The 18,335-nt window shown below is 62.5% G+C and overlaps 1 protein-coding gene across 1 annotated transcript in view; it reads left to right on the forward strand.

Annotated features, from left to right (window-relative positions):
- L3MBTL1 (L3MBTL histone methyl-lysine binding protein 1) overlaps window positions 1–18,335 on the forward strand; it is a 33,921-nt gene that overhangs the window by 10,643 nt on the left and 4,943 nt on the right. The window contains exons 7-18 of the mRNA XM_054173385.1: window positions 1,637–1,728; window positions 2,341–2,445; window positions 4,461–4,596; window positions 4,796–4,896; window positions 10,030–10,181; window positions 12,769–12,845; window positions 13,255–13,340; window positions 13,829–13,939; window positions 15,034–15,148; window positions 15,912–16,011; window positions 16,994–17,191; window positions 17,422–17,468. Of these exons, the coding sequence (XP_054029360.1) occupies window positions 1,637–1,728; window positions 2,341–2,445; window positions 4,461–4,596; window positions 4,796–4,896; window positions 10,030–10,181; window positions 12,769–12,845; window positions 13,255–13,340; window positions 13,829–13,939; window positions 15,034–15,148; window positions 15,912–16,011; window positions 16,994–17,191; window positions 17,422–17,468 (1,320 nt within the window). The remainder of the gene's footprint in view (window positions 1–1,636; window positions 1,729–2,340; window positions 2,446–4,460; window positions 4,597–4,795; window positions 4,897–10,029; window positions 10,182–12,768; window positions 12,846–13,254; window positions 13,341–13,828; window positions 13,940–15,033; window positions 15,149–15,911; window positions 16,012–16,993; window positions 17,192–17,421; window positions 17,469–18,335) is intronic.

The following is an 18,335-nucleotide window of genomic DNA, read 5'->3' on the forward strand; positions in this document are numbered from 1 at the left end:
GGAAGAACTTTCTCCTCACCTCCAGCCTAAACCTCCCCTGGCACAGCTTGAGACTGTGTCCTCTTGTTCTGGGGCTGGCTGCCTGGCACAAGAGCCCAACCCCCCCCCGGCTCCAACCTCCCTGCAGGGAGTTGCAGAGAGCAAGAAGGTCTCCCCTGAGCCTCCTCTTCTGCAGGCTAAGCAACCCCAGCTCCCTCAGCCTCTCCTCCCAGGGCTGTGCTCCAGACCCCTCCCCAGCTTTGTTGCCCTTCTCTGGACACCTTCCAGCAGCTCAACCTCTTTCCTGACCTGAGGAGCCCAGAGCTGGCCACAGGACTCCAGGTGTGGGCTGAGCAGTGCTGAGCACAGGGCAGGATGAGCTCCCTGCTCCTGCTGGCCACACTCTTCCTGCTGCAGGCCAGGATGCCCTTGGCCTTCTTGGCCCCCCTCAACAAACAGCAATCCATGCCTGGATGCTTCAGGGCAGCAGAGTTGCTGTGTGCTCTGTCTCCAGGTGGAGTTGTTGCTCTCCAGAGCTGCACAGCTTCTGCTCAGGGAGTTCCCAACCCTGCCTGCCACTTTTTGTGTTTCCTATGTCCTAAAAGACAGTGAAGGTTTTTGTCACTGCTGAGCATTAGCAAAGCATTTGGACTCTGTCACCTTCCTGACTGAAGCTCAGCTTTAATTCAGAATCACAGAGTCACACAGCTGCCAGGGCTGGAAGGGAGCTCAAGGCTCAGCCAGTTCCAACCCCCCTGCCATGGGCAGGGACACCTCACACCACAGCAGGCTGCTCAGACCCCCATCCAGCCTGGCTGCAAACACCTCCAGGGACCCCTCTGCAAGTTCTTGGTTTAGACATCTCCACTTCCCCTAAAGCCAGGGAGTTGGTTTGGGTTTCCTCTGATGCTGGCTGTAGTTGTGAATTACTCAGGGCTGGAATAGCCACAGCCCTCCTGGAGTCCCTTCAGGGGCTACAAAGCAGGGACAGAAAGTGGCTGAGAGCAAGGGGCTTGGATTATGTTGTGTGTGCCTCAGGCAAGGCCTTGGTGGGGGGGAAAGGCCTGGAGCGTCTCCTCCCTGCCCAGGACCAGGGAGTGCTGTCTTCTTCTCTTGAATGTCATAGGAGTAAATGGATCTCTAGGGCATCAGGGTGGTCCTGGTGTGCTGAGGGGGGCTCAGCTGGTTGTCTCAGAGCAGAGGATGGCAGAGCTGGCCTCTGGAGTGGCAGCAGGAGGGGAGCCCCCAGCTGCTTTGGCTGGCTGGGAGCCCCTCGCACCTGGGACTGACTCCCAGACCTCCGGATGGATCCTCCTGGCTGTCCCCAGTCCATCGGTGCTGAGGCCATGGTGGAAGTGCTGGCTGGAGCAGGACTGGTTGCAGAGGTGCCCTGGTGCTTGGCACAGGCTGCCTTGGCCCTCAGGCCCTGCTGGTGCCCTGCTGGAGCACTGCACGGCGCCAGAGGACGGTTGGGTCACAGGACCCCCTTGGCTCTGCCCCTCCTCAGCCAGCCCAGGTCTGCTGGGGCAGGGGCCGTGGTAGGAGGGTGCTGAGCTTGGCAGGGAGCAGGAGTGTGCCCTGCAGAGCGCCCAGGGCAGGCAGGGGCTGGGGCTGGCCCTCAGCAGAGCTCTTGTGTGTGCGTTTGTGCTGCGCTCAGGTGCCAGTGAGGAGAAGAAAGAAGGCTGGTCTTGGGCGTCCTACCTGGAGGAGCAGAAAGCTGTGGCTGCCCCTTTAGATCTCTTCCAGGATGTGAGTTGGGATTTTCCTCTCTTTGTTTTCCCTCTTTCATCTGTTTTTTCTTTCCCTTTTTTTCCCCCCTCCCCTCCTCCTCCTCCTCCTGTCCTCCTTGCCTCCCTGGTCTGTGGGACTCTGAGTGCTAAGCCAGCTCCCAGCTTCACCTGGGGGTGACCAGCTGACCTCCAGGTTGGATCTGCCCACACTCCTCCTCCCCAGCACACCCCCCACATTTACCTAGGGCACCCCTGTGCCTCTGTCCGGGTGGCTGAGCCTTTCCAGCCCTTCTTCAAAGCCCAGAGGTGGGCTCTCCCAAGGCTGTGTTGCTGGGCTGCACCCCTGCTCCCAGGAGCCTGATGGCCAGAGGGCAAGAGAAGCCAGGCCTGTGCCCCACTCACCCTGGCTGCAGCTCTTAGCCTAGGGACATCCTGCCCTGCCAGTAGCAAGAGACCCAAACCCACCAGGACGTGGAAGAATGTGTGAAGAGAAGTAACATTTGGATGACAGCAGAACTTGTGGCCCACAGCCTCCTGGTGCCAGCAGCTCCCACTGCCTGCTGGCTGCTCCCTGGGATGGTTCTAGGCCCAGCTCTGCCATTTCTCATTGTGGTTTCATTCTTGTTTCCAGTATCAAGTAGCTTCCCAGCACAAGAATGGCTTTAAAGTGGGGATGAAGCTGGAGGGGATTGATCCACAGCACCCATCCATGTACTTCATCCTGACAGTGGCTGAGGTAAGGTTCTCCTGTCATAGGATCACAGAGCTGCCAGGGCTGGAAGGGAGCTCAAGGCTCACCCAGTCCCAAGCCCCTGCCATGGGCAGGGACACCTCACACCACAGCAGGTTGCTCACAGCCACCTCCAGGCTGGCTGCAAACACCTCCAGGCAGGAGGCTTCCACCACCTCCCTACCTGTGCCAGTGCCTTGGTTCCTGCTCACAGCTGTGCAGCAGGAGGCTCTGAGTGGGGAGGTGCTGCAGGCTGGCCCCTGGAGGAGGTGGGCTTTGGCCCCTCAGCTGCATGGTGCTGCATGAGATGGGCAGCTCAGGCAGGCAGATGGGGAGTGTGCTCCCAGTGCACAGCAGCTGCTGTGCCATACCTGAGCTAAGCCTCACACACTGTCCCACACAACATCCTGGGCTCCAGGCTAGTGCAGGATGGGCTCCATGGATGGAGAACTCAGTGGGTGCAGAGCTGGCTGCACCCAGAGTGGCTGCCAGTGGCCCATGGCCAAGTGGAGTCCCCCAGGGCTCAGTGCTGGCACCAGGCTTGGTTAACATCTTTGTTGGTGCCATGGAGAGAGGCACTGAGGCTCCCTCAGCACCAAGCTGTGTGCTGCAGCTGACAGCTGGAGGGAAGGATCCATCCAGAGGGACCTGCACAGGCTGCAGAGCTGATCCCAAGGCAACCTCAGGAGGTTCAACAAGACCAAGGGCAAGGTCCTGCAGCTGGGGCAGGGCAATCCCAGGCACTGCTACAGGCTGGGCAGGGACTGGCTGGAGAGCAGCCCTGGAGCAAAGGCCTTGGGGGTGCTGGGGGAGGAGAAGCTCAGCAGCAGCCAGCAGGGAGCACTTGCAGCCCAGAGAGCCAAGCAGAGCCTGGGCTGCAGCAGCAGAAGTGTGGCCAGCAGGGCCAGGGAGGGGATTCTGCCCCTCTGCTCCACTCTGCTGAGCCCACAGCTGCAGCTCTGGGGCCAGCTCTGGAGCCTCTGTGCCAGGAAGGCTCTGGAGGGGCTGGAAGGTGTCCAGAGCAGGGCCAGGAGGAGGAGCAGAGGGCTGGAGCTGCTCTGGAGACAGCCTGAGAGAGTTGGGGTTGTGCAGGCTGGAGAGGAGAAGGCTCCCAGGAGAGCTTCTGGTGGCCTGCCAGGAGCTGCAGGGGGCTGCAAGCAAGCTGGGGAGGGACTTTGGAGGGTGTCAGGGAGGGATAGGGGTCTGGGACACCTCTGAGGGGGGCAGGAATCAGGCCTGGGACAGGGAGCCAGCAATGGGCACTGGCAGCCCAGAAGGCCAAGGGCAGCTGAGCTGCTTCTGGGCTGCCAGTGCCCATTGGCAGAGGTGGAGGGAGAGGATCCTGCCCCTCTGCTCTGGGGTGTGAGGGAGGGACAGGACTGGGGGGGATGGAGCAGCACTAGAAGTGGGGAGCTGGAGCTTGGCTGTGAGGAAGAAGTTGTTGGCCAGGAGGGTGGTGAGAGCCTGGCACAGGCTGCCCAGGGAGGTGGTGGAAGCCTCCTGCCTGGAGGTGTTTGCAGCCAGGCTGGAGGTGGCTGTGAGCAACCTGCTGTGGTGTGAGGTGTCCCTGCCCATGGCAGGGGCTTGGGGCTGGCTGAGCCTTGGGGTCCCTTCCAGCCCTGCTCTGTGATCTGTGAGGCAGCTGAAGCAGCCTTGGCTTGCAGTGCTCCCGGGGCAGCCAGGCTGGTCACACATCCTGCAGGGGCTGCTGTGCTGTCTGCTGGCAGGGTCTCACTGAGGCAGCATTGCCATTCACCCCAAATCCCTGTGCCAGCAGCTCCCCTGGGGGCAGCAAAGGGAATCCTTGCTCCTGCTGGACCCAGGAAGGTTCCCCACGGGTCCCGGGGCTGGCCTGGGCTGGCCATCTGGATGCCTCTTGGGGCTGGCCCCTGCTTGGGCGGTGAGTGGCCTGAGTGACTGTGTGCTGGGGCTGTGTGGGAGGGCAGGAGCATGCAGTGCCCAGCCCAGGGGAGCAGGAGGTCTCCATGGCCCTCTCCTCCTCCCCGCTGCCCCCCTGGCAGGTGTGTGGCTACCGGATGCGCCTCCACTTCGACGGCTACTCCGAGTGCCACGACTTCTGGCTCAATGCTGACTCCCCTGACATCCACCCTGCTGGCTGGTTTGAGGAGACAGGCCACAAACTCCAGCCCCCCAAGGGTAAGCAGTTAGCCAGCCTCAGCTGGTGGCTCCAGCTGGAGGAGGGGGGGCACAAATAGTGGCTCCCCAACCACGCTGCTGGCAGGGGGGACTCGGGGGCTCGGCAGGGCCAGCAGAGCCGGCTGGGGGTGCCTGGGCTGGGCCACACGACCCCCTGGCTGCTCTCTGTGAACTTGCTGCTCTGCTTTCTTTTCCTGAGGGGTTGTAGGTTATAAGGAAGAAGAATTCAGCTGGACAAACTACCTGAAGATAACAAAGGCTCAGGCAGCTCCTAAGCATCTCTTTGTGGTCCGAAACACAGTGAGTAGCAGCTTGTGTCCTCCCTGCCAGCTGGGACTTCCTCCCCTCCAGCTCAGCAGTTCTGGAGCCTCTCTTAGAGGAAGGCTCTGGAGAGGCTGGGAGGTGTCCAGAGCAGGGCCAGGAGGAGGAGCAGAGGGCTGGAGCTGCTCTGCTCTGCAGACAGCCTGAGAGAGTTGGGGTTGTGCAGGCTGCAGAGGAGAAGGCTCCCAGGAGAGCTTCTGGTGGCCTTGCAGGAGCTGCAGGGGGCTGCAAGCAAGCTGGGGAGGGACTTTGGAGGGTGTCAGGGAGGGATAGGGGTCTGGGACACCTCTGAGGGTGGCAGGAATCAGGCTTGGGACAGGGAGGCAGCAATGGGCACTGGCAGCCCAGAAGGCCAAGGGCAGCTGAGCTGCTTCTGGGCTGCCAGTGCCCATTGGCAGAGGTGGAGGGAGAGGATCCTGCCCCTCTGCTCTGGGGTGTGAGGGAGGGACAGGACTGGGGGGGATGGAGCAGCACTAGAAGTGGGGAGCTGGAGCTTGGCTGTGAGGAAGAAGTTGTTGGCCAGGAGGGTGGTGAGAGCCTGGCACAGGCTGCCCAGGGAGGTGGTGGCAGCCTCCTGCCTGGAGGTGTTTGCAGCCTCCTGCCTGGAGGTGTTTGCAGCCTGACAGCTCTGTGAGCAGAATGCCTCTGCTGGTGCTGAGCTGATCCATCCACTACAGTGCAGAGGGCCAGGAGAATCTCCTGATGCCATTGCAGGGTGAGCTGTGGCTGCTGGGCACCTGGGGCTTTGGTCCCTGCTAGGGCATGCACAGGGCTGGCAGGACTCTGAGGTCAGTGTTTCAGCCAGGTCAGGCTCAGGGCCAGTTCAATCTGTTGCACACAGGCAGTGGGGAGCAGAAGGCAGCAGTGCTCTCAGCACCTGCACTGCCAGCCCCCCTCAGTGAATGGCTCAGAAGCATCACTGCTGCTTGCTCCAGGAGGTGCTTTGCAAACTGGCTGCACAGCAGAGCTCAGAGGGCTGTCAGCAGGGGCACAGAGGCAGCTGGGAGGCCTGTGGCCAGTGGTGCTCCCCAGGGCTCAGCTCTGGGCCCACTTGTGTTCAACATCTTTCCCAAGCACCTGGCTGGGGGCATTGAGGGCTCCCTCAGCAAGCTCTGCTGCTACCGAGCTGGGGGGGGGCTGACAGCCCTCAGGCTGTGCTGCCATCCAAGCAGAGCTGGGCAGGCTGAGAGCTGGCTGCAGGCAAACCTCCTGAAGGGCAAGGAGGGCAAGAGCAGGGTCCTGCAGCTGGGCAGGAACAGCAGCAGGCAGCAGGACAGGCTGGAGGCTGCCCTGCTGCAGAGCAGCTCCATGCAGCAAGACCTTGGGGTGCTGGTGGGCAGCAAGCTCTGCCTGGGACAGCAATGAGCCCTGGGGGCCAAGAGAGCCAATGGCAGCCTGGGGGGCAGCAAGAAGCTGGGGAGGTTCTGCTGCCCCTCTGCTCTGCCCTGCTGACAGCACTCCTGGAGCACTGTGTCCAGTGCTGGGCTCCCCAGCTCAAGAGAGACAGAGAGCTGCTGGAGAGAGTCCAAGGCAGAGCCAGGAGGATGCTTTGGGGACTTGAGCATCTCCCCTGTGGAGAGAGACTGAGAGCCCTGGGGCTGTTGAGTCTGGAGAGGAGGAGGCTGAGAGGGATCTGATCAATGGCTATCAATAGCTGAGGGCTGGGGGGCAGGAGGGAGGGGGCCAAGCTCCTTTGAGTGGTGCACAGTAAATTGAGGCAAGAAACAGGAGGTACAAGCTTGAACATAGAAGGTTTTATCTCAACATGAGTAGAAACCTGTTTGGTGTGAGGCTGCTGGAGGCCTGGAGCAGGCTGAGGACCCTGGAGGCTTTCAAACTCATCTGGATGCATTCCTGTGCAGACTACCCTAGGGGAAACCTGCTTTTGGCAGGGGGCTTGGGCTGGGTGATCTCTGGAGGTCCCTTCCAACCTCTTATCACTCTGTGATAATTCAGTTGTCAGTTTGGTGTCTTCATTGCTGCTGTTCCTGCCTTTGTTTTTGGTGTGGTGCCAAGGGTAAGGACAACAGGGACTTGGCATGGGGCAAAACCCTGCAGAGGAAACTCAGCCTCCTGCCAAATGGCCTCTCAAAGGTACTTCTTGCACCTAAAGCCTCCTGTTCAGTGCTGCCACAGCCCCTGCAGTGTGTGGCACATGGGTTTTGCACACAGTTTGCAGCCATGAAGTAGAGGCAAGGTAGGGTGGAGGGCACCAAGGCTGCCAGGCTGAGGGTACTGTAGAATCACAGAAGCATTGAGTTGTTAGGGCTGGAAGGGAGCTCAAGGCTCAGCCAGCCCCAAGCCCCTGCCATGGGCAGGGACACCTCACACCACAGCAGGTTGCTCACAGCCACCTCCAGCCTGGCTGCAAACACCTCCAGCCAGGAGGCTTCCACCACCTCCCTGGGCAGCCTGTGCCAGGCTCTCACCACCCTCCTGGCCAACAACTTCTTCCTCACAGCCAAGCTCCAGCTCCCCACTTCTAGTGCTGCTCCATCCCCCCCAGTCCTGTCCCTCCCTCACACCCCAGAGCAGAGGGGCAGGATCCTCTCCCTCCACCTCTGCCAATGGGCACTGGCAGCCCAGAAGCAGCTCAGCTGCCCTTGGCCTTCTGGGCTGCCAGTGCCCATTGCTGGCTCCCTGTCCCAAGCCTGATTCCTGCCCTCCCTCAGAGCTGTCCCAGACCCCTATCCCCCCCTGACACCCTCCAAAGTCCCTCCCCAGCTTGCTTGCAGCCCCCTGCAGATCCTGGAAGGCCACAATTGGTTGCTGCTGACCCTGGAGGAGTGTGAGCACCAGTGTTCTGTGACAAAATCTGAGCCAGCCTAAGCCTGAGGCTGGTTTTTATTGCTCCCCTGGTCTGGAGGGGAGGTGCCAGTGGGTGAGGAATGAAGGCACCAAGCCCGCTGCCATACAGCAATGGGACTCCAGAAGTGCAGAGGGCAGGGGACCTCAGAAGTCCTCCCAGAAGCCCTTCCTGGCTGCATCACAGAATCCCCAGCAGCAGAGCCTCAGAGTCCCACTCAGAGAGGTATTCCCAGAAGCCCTTAAGAGACAAAGCAGGGACAGGGGCAATGGCTTCAGAGCAGAGCAGAGCAGATTGAGACTGGATGTGAGGAACAAGTTCTGCCCCAGGAGGCTGCTGGAACACTGCAGCAGGCTGCCCAGGGAGGTGGTTGAGGCTCCATCCCTGGAGCTATTCCAGGGGAGGCTGGAGAGGGCTCTGGGCAGCCTGCTCCAGGGGAGGATGTCCCTGCTGGGGGCAGGGAGGCTGAGTGCTGGGTGCAGGGAGGTCAGAATGGTTGAGCTTTGGAGCTCCCTTCCTGCCCAGAGCACTCTGTGACTCTGTGAATTTGGAAGTGAAATGAAATTACCTTTACAAAAGCAGAGTAGATATGAAAGTACAAAAGGCACTGAGCAGACCCAAAAGGCACTCACAGGCAGTTACAGCTCCACAGCAGCACAGCTCCCCCTGCTACAAGGCATTCAGCTCCCCCTCTCCCCATCCCTGGACACAAGAGGGACCAGAGGGCTGTATTACAGCCAGCCCCAGCTCTCTGCACCTTACCAACCCCAGACAGGAAGGTCAGCCAGGCAGCAGGCAAGGCCACAGGCTGTGGTTGTTCTCCTGGTTCAGGTGCCAGTGGGTGAGGAATGAAGGCAGCAGCCCCACTGCCATAGAGCAATGGGACTCCAGAAGTGCAGAGCGCAGGGGACCTCAGAAGTCCTCCCAGAAGCCCTTCCTGGCTGCATCACAGAATCCCCAGCAGCAGAGCCTCAGAGTCCCACTCAGAGAAGTATTCCCAGAAGCCCTTCAGAGACAAAGCAGCTAACAGAAGCCCTGAGCCTGTCCCCAGCAGCAGCCCCACACCAAAGCCCTTGCTAGAAGCAAAGCAACAGCAGCACAAGTCCCCAGCAGCCCTAACCCCCCCAGGCTGCTCCTCAGTCCCTAGGCCCAGTGAGTGTTGCTCAGAGTGGCTGTTTCTGCACTCTTTGTTATCAATCCCTTCCCCAGCAGCCCCCAAGCACACAGGTCAGCCCAAATCTTGTCCCCAGGAGAGCTGCCAGCATGTCAAGGAGGTGGCTTCTGCAGCCTGTGCCAGTCCAGGGTGCCAAGGTGAGGCTGCTGTTCCTGGCACAGCTGCAGTGTGGTTGTTTTCCTCTGGGCAGCTGAGGAATTGGGCAGCTAAGGAATCCTGCAGCCTGCAGGCATGCAGCAGCTGCCCTCAGAGCTGTGGCTGCAGCAGGCAGAAGGGAGAAGCAAGGAGCAAGCAGGAGGCAGCCCAGAGAGAGAGAGCAAACCCAGAGCTCTGCTGCACCATGTGGGAAGTGCTGCAGTGCAATGGGCTGAGAGAAACTCACCTGCATGGCTCCAGCAGCTGCCCTCAGAGCTGTGGCTGCTGCAGGCAGAAGGGAGAAGCAAGGAGCAAGCAGGAGGCAGCCCAGAGAGAGAGAGCAAACCCAGAGCTCTGCTGCACCATGTGGGAAGTGCTGCAGTGCAGTGGGCTGAGAGAAACTCACCTGCATGGCTCCAGCAGCTGCCCTCAGAGCTGTGGCTGCAGCAGGCAGAAGGGAGAAGCAAGGAGCAAGCAGGAGGCAGCCCAGAGAGAGAGAGCAAACCCAGAGCTCTGCTGCACCATGTGGGAAGTGCTGCAGTGCAATGGGCTGAGAGAAACTCACCTGCATGGCTCCAGCAGCTGCCCTCAGAGCTGTGGCTGCTGCAGGCAGAAGGGAGAAGCAAGGAGCAAGCAGGAGGCAGCCCAGAGAGAGAGAGCAAACCCAGAGCTCTGCTGCACCATGTGGGAAGTGCTGCAGTGCAGTGGGCTGAGGGAAACTCACTTGCATGGCTCCAGCAGCTGCCCTCAGAGCTGAGTCTGCTGCAGCTCTTCTAGGGCTCACAGCTTAGAGGAGATCCTGAGGCTCTGAGGACCTCTCTTCCTCTTCGTTCCCCTGGCCAGGCTGAGTTACTGCACTGTGCAGCAGGGCACTGCCTCTCGGGGAGCCCAGACGGGGCCGGGCCTGCCTGGAGGCCAGGGAGGGTCTGGTTTGGGGGGGGTTGGGCAGGTGAGAGGAGCACAGCTCTGGCAGCAAGCTGCCCCTCTCTCCTGCCAGCACCAGGTCTCCCCAGGCTTCGAGGTGGGCATGAAGCTGGAGGCCGTGGACCGCATGAACCCCTCGCTGATCTGCGTGGCCACGGTGACCGACGTGGTGCAGAACCGCTTCCTGGTGCACTTCGACAACTGGGACGACACCTATGACTACTGGTAGGTGCACACAGGCCCTGGCACTGCCCCTGCCCCAGCTGCTGCCCCAGCTGCTGCCCCTCTGAGCGCTGTGCTGCTCAGGGGGACCTGGCACAGCCCCAGCGCGCTGCTGCTGGCAGCCGAGCAGTTAGCTGGGGACCTGCTGAGCCCCTTGGACACTCCCAAGTCCATGGGGCCGGATGGGATCCACCCTAGGGTGCTGAGAGAGCTGGCAGATGAGCTGCCAAGCTGCTCTCCATCATCTTCCTCCAGCCCTGGCTCACTGGAGAGGTCCCAGGTGACTGACACTGGCCAAGGTGGTCCCCAGCCACAGGCAGGGTCGGATGGAGGAACCTGGAAGCTCCAGGCCTGGCAGCCTGAGCTCAGTGCCAGGGAAAGTGATGGAGCAGATTATCCTGGGGGCAATAACTGCACCTGAAGGATGGCCAAGGGCCCAGGCCCAGCCAGCATGGAGTTAGGAAGGGCAGGTCCTGCCTCTCCAACCTGAGCTCCTTCCATGCCCAGGGCACTGCCTGGTGGCTGTGGGGCAGGCTGTGGATGTGCTCTGCCTGCACCTCAGCAAGGCCTTTGCCACCATCCCCCACAGCAAGCTCCTGGCCAAGCTGTCAGCCCCTGGCTGGGACAGCAGCTCTCTGAGCTGGGTTAGGAACTGGCTGGAGGCTGAGCCCAGAGAGTGGTGGTGAATGGTGCCACAGCCAGCTGGCAGCCAGGCCCCAGTGGTGTGCCCCAGGGATCAGTGCTGGGCCCCATGCTCTGTAACAGCTTCATTGATGACCTGGATGAGGGCATTGAGTCAGTCAGCAGCAAGTTTGCAGATGACAGCAAGCTGGGGGCAGGAGTTGGTCAGTGAGAGGGCAGAAGGGCTCTGCAGAGGGACCTTGCCAGGCTGGGCAGATGGGCAGAGCCCAACAGGATGGCATTCAACAAGTCCAAGTGCCAGGGGCTGCACTTTGGCCACAGCAACCCCAGGCAGAGCTACAGGCTGGGGGCAGAGAGGCTGAGAGCTGCCAAACAGAGAGGGACCTAGGGGTGCTGATTGACAGCTGCCTGAACATGAGCCTGCAGTGTGCCCAGGGGGCCAAGAGGGCCAATGGCATCCTGGCCTGCAGCAGGAAGAGTGTGGCCAGCAGGAGCAGGGAGCTCATCCTGCCCTGTGCTCTGCATTGGTTAGGCCACACCTTGAGTCCTGTGTCCAGTCCTGGGCCCCTCAATTTAAGAAGGACATTGAGAGACTTGAAGGTGTCCAGAGAAGGGCAACAAGGCTGGGGAGGGGTCTGGGGCACAGCCCTGGGAGGAGAGGCTGAGGGAGCTGGGGTTGCTTAGCCTGCAGAAGAGGAGGCTCAGGGGAGACCTTCTTGCTCTCTGCAACTCCCTGCAGGGAGGTTGGAGCCAGGTGGGGGTTGGGCTGTTCTCCCAGGCAGCCAGCAGCAGAACAAGAGGACACAGTCTCAAGCTGTGCCAGGGGAGGTTCAGGCTGGAGGTGAGGAGAAAGTTCTTCCCAGCCACAGAGATTGGCCCTGGGGCTGTGCTGCCCAGGGAGGTGGTGGAGTCCCCATCCCTGGAGGGGTTCCAGAGGGGCTTGGATGTGGCACTTGGAGCCATGGTTCAGTTGTCAGGAGGTGCTGGGGGACAGCTTGGACTTGATGATCTCTGAGGTCTCTTCCAACCTTATTGATTCTGTGATAAGATTTAGTCTCCTGCAGCAGGCCACCAGGGAGGCCTCGAGAGGCAGAGGCTCACCTGCCTGTGGAGGGAAAACCTTCACCCACTGGGATGTTGCCATGGCCCTGTGGTTAATGTGGTCACACCAGGCCAGGTGTGTGCTGTGGGCTCACCCCAGCACCAGTCTGGGAGGTGGCACCAGCTCTGATGCAGGGACTGAAGGCTGGGTCTTGAAAGGAGCTCCTGTGCCTGTAGGCAGGGGGTTGTGGCCTGGGTGGGGATGTGACCCAGGTGAGGCTGGTTGAGGCCAGGAGCAGGGTCCTGAGAGCAGCTCCTGTGTCCTTTGAGGCTAGAGCCCTCTGACCTTCTCTCACTTTTTGCCCTGAGGAGCTGTGGGGCAGGTTGTGCCCCTGGCTGCTCCTCCCCTGCTGGTGCTGGGCAGCAACCTGCTCTGGCACAGGGCAGACCTGCAGAGCAGCAGCACTTGAGGGTGCTGTGAGCTGCTGGCAGCCATGCCCAGCACAGCAGCTCCCTGCCTGCAGCTCTCCCTGCTCTGGAGGCCATGGCCTGTGTGCAGAGCAGCAGCACTTGAGGATGCTGTGAGCTGCTGGCAGCCATGCCCAGCACAGCAGCTCCCTGCCTGCTGTTCCCTGGGCAGCTCTGCTGCAGGGCTGGCACCTGGGGCATGTGCCTGTCCTGCCCCTCTGGGCTGGAGCACCCTGCCCTAGCCCTTACCTCAGCAGGCTCTGGGGCTCCCTCAGTCACCCAGGGGCTGGGGGTACAGGCCTGGGGGTGCTGCTGGGGGGGGTGCAGGCCTGGGGGTGCTGCTGGGGGGGGTGTGCAGGCCTGGGGGTGCTGCCTGTGCTGCCTGCTGGTGCCAGGCTGGATCTCTCAGCCCTGGGTAAGGCTTGGGTGTGTTTTCCAGGTGTGACCCCAGCAGTCCATACATCCACCCCGTGGGATGGTGTCAGGAGCACGGCAAACCCCTCACACCTCCTCAAGGTGAGTCAGCAGCAGGGGGGCACAGCCTCCACCTGCCACATGCCCCTGGGGCAGTCTCCCCAGGGTGGCACTGGGGAGCCTGGGGGTGCAAACCCCATGGCCCTTGCTTGTCTGCATGCCCAGGCAGGGAGCTGGCCTGCTCCTGCCAGTGCTCCTGTGCTGGTGTCCAGCTAGAGCACCGTGGCTGTGCTGGGCTGGGTGGAGGCACAAGAGGGCCCCAAGCTGTCTCTGCAGGCCCAGCTGTTTCTGCCTCCTTATGACCTGGATGGCACAGCCCAGGAGACAATGACAGCCCACCCTGATGTCTCTCAGGCTCCCCTGTGCCTAGCACAGCCTTGCTTGGGCCTTCAAGGCAGTAGGATGTTCTGGGGTACTTTGCAGTTCACTTTCTGCACCTTTCCCCTTCTAGATTATCCTGACCCTGACAACTTCACCTGGGAAAAGTACCTGAAGGAGACAGGAGCATCTGCTGTGCCAGCCTGGGCCTTCAAAGTGGTGAGTCCCCCCTCTGCCCTGCCCTGCTCTGCCTGGGCAGGACTGTGGCTCTAGTCTGTGCTTGTCAGGTGATGGTCACTGTGCTCCTGGCTCAGAAGCCAGGGCTGTGCTGGGCAGACAGCTGGAAACTGGGAAGAATGGGAAGTGTGGCCAAGCCCTCAGCTAGGCAGCAGCTGAGCCATGGGGGGAGCATTCAGGCTTGCCTGATAGTTGTCTCCAGCTGCAGCCACAGCAGCTGTGGCCAGCCAGGTGTGGCTGCCAGAGAGCTCCTTCAAGTGTGTCTCCTGGAGACCTCCTTGCCTCCAGTGCAGCTTCCTCCCCCGGGGTAAAGCCCAGCTCAGGTCTGGGCAGCCTGGCCCCTGGGACGGCTCCCGCTGGGACAGGCCAGCGCTGGGAGCTGCCCTGGAGGGGCAGGTGCTGCTGGGGGTGCCACAGGACCCCAGAGCACAAGGCTGCCCCCTGCTGAGCTGCCTGCTTCTGGCCCCCAGCGCCCACCCCATGGCTTCCTGGTCAACATGAAGCTGGAGGCCGTGGACAGGAGGACTCCGTCCTTCATCCGGGTGGCCAGCGTGGAGGACGTGGAAGACCACAGGATCAAGGTAGGTGCTGCAGCCCCAGGGCTGAGCCTGTGTGCAGCCACTGGGCTGCCTTGCTCCTTACCTTCCCAGCTCACTGCCAGGGGCAGTGTGAGCTGTGTGGAAGCACCCTGTGCAGAGGCTGGCAAGCCCCAGGGCCTGGCTCCAGGAGAGCCTTGTGCTGCACTTTGGATCTGCCCTGAAGGAAAGGCCTTGGGGGTGCTGGGGGAGGAGAAGCTCAGCAGCAGCCAGCAGGCAGCACTTGCAGCCCAGAGAGCCAAGCAGAGCCTGGGCTGCAGCAAGAGAAGTGTGGCCAGCAGGGCCAGGGAGGGGATTCTGCCCCTCTGCTCCACTCTGCTGAGCCCACAGCTGCAGCTCTGGGGCCAGGTCTGGAGCCTCTGTGCCAGGAAGGCTCTGGAGGGGCTGGAAGGTGTCCAGAGCAGGGCCAGGAGGAGGAGCAGAGGGCTGGAGCTGCTCTGCAGACAACCTGAGAGAGTTGGGGTTGTGCAGGCTGGAGAGGAAAAGGCTCCCAGGAGAGCTTCTGGTGGCCTTGCAGGAGCTGCAGGGGGCTGCAAGCAAGCTGGGGAGGGACTTTGGAGGGTGTCAGGGAGGGATAGGGGTCTGGGACACCTCTGAGGGGGGCAGGAATCAGGCCTGGGACAGGGAGCCAGCAATAGGCACTGGCAGCCCAGAAGGCCAAGGGCAGCTGAGCTGCTTCTGGGCTGCCAGTGCCCATTGGCAGAGGTGGAGGGAGAGGATCCTGCCCCTCTGCTCTGGGGTGTGAGGGAGGGACAGGACTGGGGGGGATGGAGCAGCACTAGAAGTGGGGAGCTGGAGCTTGGCTGTGAGGAAGAAGTTGTTGGCCAGGAGGGTGGTGAGAGCCTGGCACAGGCTGCCCAGGGAGGTGGTGGAAGCCTCCTGCCTGGAGGTGTTTGCAGCCAGGCTGGAGGTGGCTGTGAGCAACCTGCTGTGGTGTGAGGTGTCCCTGCCCATGGCAGGGGCTTGGGGCTGGCTGAGCCTTGGGGTCCCTTCCAGCCCTGGCAGCTGTGTGATCTACCTGCAGACTGGGAGGGCTGCAGAGCTTTCTGAGGGCTGAGCTCTCTCCTTGTCTTCCCCAGATCCACTTTGATGGCTGGAGCCACATCTATGACTTCTGGATCGACGTGGATCACCCAGACATCCACCCCATAGGCTGGTGCTCAAAAACAGGGCACCCACTGCAGCCCCCTCTCAGTGAGTCACAGCCCTGCCTCCCCCCAAGCATGCCAGGGCCCCTGTGGTGGCTTGAAGATTTCCCCCCAGCATTAAATGAGGCAGAGCAGCCCAGCTGCAGGCAGAGGAAGCTGCATTGACAAGCAGCACTGGCAGCTAGAATGAAAGGCAATGAACAGGGGCAGAAGGCACAGCAGCCACAGGGATCTGCAGCTGTGCACTAGGGAGAAACAGCACAGGAACCCCCCTGGGCAAACCCAGGGGAGCTGCTAACAGCTTCCCTTTCCCTGCTCCCCTCCTTCACCCCCTGCACAGCAAAGGGAGAAGAGGAAGGGCAGAGAATTGTTTTGTCAGCACTTGGCCAAACCAAAGAGCACAGCCCAGGTCAGCAAGGAGGCAGCAGAGGCCTCAGCCAGAGTGAGGAAGCCCAAAGAGAGAAAGAGCTGAGCTGTGTGCCTGCTGCCTGCCCAATGGCTTGGTTCAGGACTGATCCTGCTCCTCCTTTTGGCCCCCAGTGGTGGTTTATTCACATCCTGCCCCTTTCTGTTCAAGAGCTGGGGGGGGTTTTGCTAGGCACAGCCTGGAACTGCCACAGCCTCACAGCCACCCAGGCACAGCAGTGGGAGGGCAGGTGCTGGCTGAGGATGGGCAGGGAGGAAGGGCTTGGCTCTGGAGCTGCCAGCTGGGAAAGTCCTCCCTGTGCAGCACAGGCAGGGAGCCCAGAGGCCTGGCTCTGCCTGGGGCTGGGCTGTGACAGCCTCCCTTCTCTCTCCTCCTGGTGCAGGGCCGAAGGAAGCAGCCTCCTCTGCCCATGGGGGCTGCCCAACACTGGGCTGCAAGAGCATCCCTCACACCAAGAGCTCCAAGTACAGCTTTCACCACAGGTGAGCTTCCCAGAGGGGCTCCAGGGCACAGCCCCTGCCAGCCCTTCCTTCACAGCCTGCCACCCCCACCAGCAACCAGCCCTTCCCTGCACCCACACCTGCCTCTGCCCCCTGCTTAGGGGCAGCCTCTGCCCTCCTCAAGCCAGGCCCCAGGGCAGCCCAGAGCCTGAGGTCAGTGTAACTGGTTGACATCAGCTGAACAGGAGCCAGCAGTGTGCCCAGGGGGCCAAGAAGGCCAAGGGCATCCTGGCCTGCAGCAGGAAGAGTGTGGCCAGCAGGAGCAGGGAGCTCATCCTGCCCTGTGCTCAGCACTGCTCAGCCCACACCTGGAGTCCTGTGGCCAGCTCTGGGCTCCTCAGGTCAGGAAAGAGGTTGAGCTGCTGGAAGGTGTCCAGAGAAGGGCAACAAAGCTGGGGAGGGGTCTGGGGCACAGGCCTGGGAGGAGAGGCTGAGGGAGCTGGGGTTGCTTAGCCTGCAGAAGAGGAGGCTCAGGGGAGACCTCATTGCCCTCTCCCTGAAGGGAGGTTGTAGCCAGGAAGGGGTTGATCTGTTCTCCCAGGCACCCAGCAGCAGAACAAGAGGACACAGTCTCAAGCTGTGCCAGGGGAGGTTTAGGCTGGAGGTGAGGAGAAAGTTCTTCCCAGAGAGAGTTGTTAGCCATTGGGATGTGCTGCCCAGGGAGGTGGTGGAGTCCCCATCCCTGGAGGTGTTCCAGAGGGGATTGGACGTGGCCCTTGGTGCCATGGGTTAGCCCTGAGCTCTGTGGTGCCAGCTTGGACTCGATGATCCTCGAGGCCTCTTCCAGCCGTGGTGCTGCTGTGTGCTGCTGTGTGTGAGGTGATGTGGCTGCCAGCCTCCCCGGGGCTCTGTCCAGCAGGGTTTTGCTGCGCAGGGCTGTGGCTGCCAGGCTGAGGGGGGGAGAGGGACCCCTGCTGCCCTGCCCGCCCCGAGCCGGCTGCCAGCCCTGCCCTCTGCCCCCTAGGAAGTGCCCCACGCCGGGCTGCGACGGCTCGGGCCACGTCACCGGCAGGTTCACAGCCCACTACTGCCTCTCGGGCTGCCCCCTGGCCGAGAAGAACCAGGGCAGGCTGAAGGCAGAGCTGTCCGACAGCGAGGCGCCCAGCCGCAAGAGGAACCTGCTGGCCTTCCCCCAGCGCAAGAAGTCTCGGCACCACGGCAGGTGAGCCCCGCGGCTGCAGGGCTGCCGGCGCTGCTGCCCCGGCCCTGGGGGCGCCCTCTGCTCTCTTCTGTCTCCTTCTCCCCGTGAGCTGTGCCTTCAGCTGCCAGTGCTGCTGCTCGGGGTGCGGGGGGCCGGCCCCGCTCCGCTGCGGGGCTTTGCCCGGGGCGGGGGGCAGGAGGGCCCCGGGGCCGGCCCCGGCGCGGGTGACTATCAGTCTTCCTTCTCTTTAGGGGGCGACCCCCCAAGTACCGGAAGATCCAGCAGGAAGACTTCCAGAGTAAGTGGCAGCCCCTGGGCACAGGCCTCAGGGAGCTGGGGTGCGGGCTGGTGGGAGCAGGGCTCCCTGGGCTCCCTTGGCACCAGGGAGCACCTCGTGACCAGCTGCTGAAGGGTACCATCGGACCAGAAACGTCCCTGCCTCTTGGCACGGCTCTGCCAGGTCCCTCTGCTGGCTCCTGCCTTCGGGCTGTGGATGTCTGAGTGCCCTGGGGCAGGGAGTCAGGATCCCCTCTCCATGGCAGTGCATCTTCCCTGCCACTGTGTCCCCTCCGGGCAGGGGCGCCGCGTCCCCTCCCCGGGCAGGGGCGCCGTGTGCTCTCCGGGCAGGGGTGCCTCGTCCCCTCTCCGGGCAGGGGTGCCTCGTCCCCTCTCTGGGCAGGGGTGCCTCGTCCCCTCCCCGGGCAGGGGTGCCTCGTCCCCTCCCCGGGCAGGGGTGCCTCGTCCCCTCCCCGGGCAGGGGTGCCGTGTGCCCTCCGGGCAGGGGCGCCTCGTCCCCTCTCCGGGCAGGGGTGCCTCGTCCCCTCTCCGGGCAGGGGCGCCTCGTCCCCTCTCCGGGCAGGGGCGCCTCGTCCCCTCTCCGGGCAGGGGTGCCTCGTCCCCTCTCCGGGCAGGGGCGCCTCGTCCCCTCTCCGGGCAGGGGTGCCTCGTCCCCTCTCCGGGCAGGGGCACCGAGTCCCCTCTCCGGGCAGGGGTGCCTCGTCCCCTCTCCGGGCAGGGGTGCCTCGTCCCCTCTCCGGGCAGGGGCGCCGCGTCCCCTCTCCGGGCAGGGGCGCCTCGTCCCCTCCCCGGGCAGGGGTGCCTCGTCCCCTCCCCGGGCAGGGGTGCCTCGTCCCCTCTCCGGGCAGGGGTGCCTCGTCCCCTCTCC

This window comes from Dryobates pubescens, chromosome 26 (genome assembly GCF_014839835.1).
Source record: "Dryobates pubescens isolate bDryPub1 chromosome 26, bDryPub1.pri, whole genome shotgun sequence".
In the NCBI taxonomy this organism is placed as follows: domain Eukaryota; kingdom Metazoa; phylum Chordata; class Aves; order Piciformes; family Picidae; genus Dryobates; species Dryobates pubescens.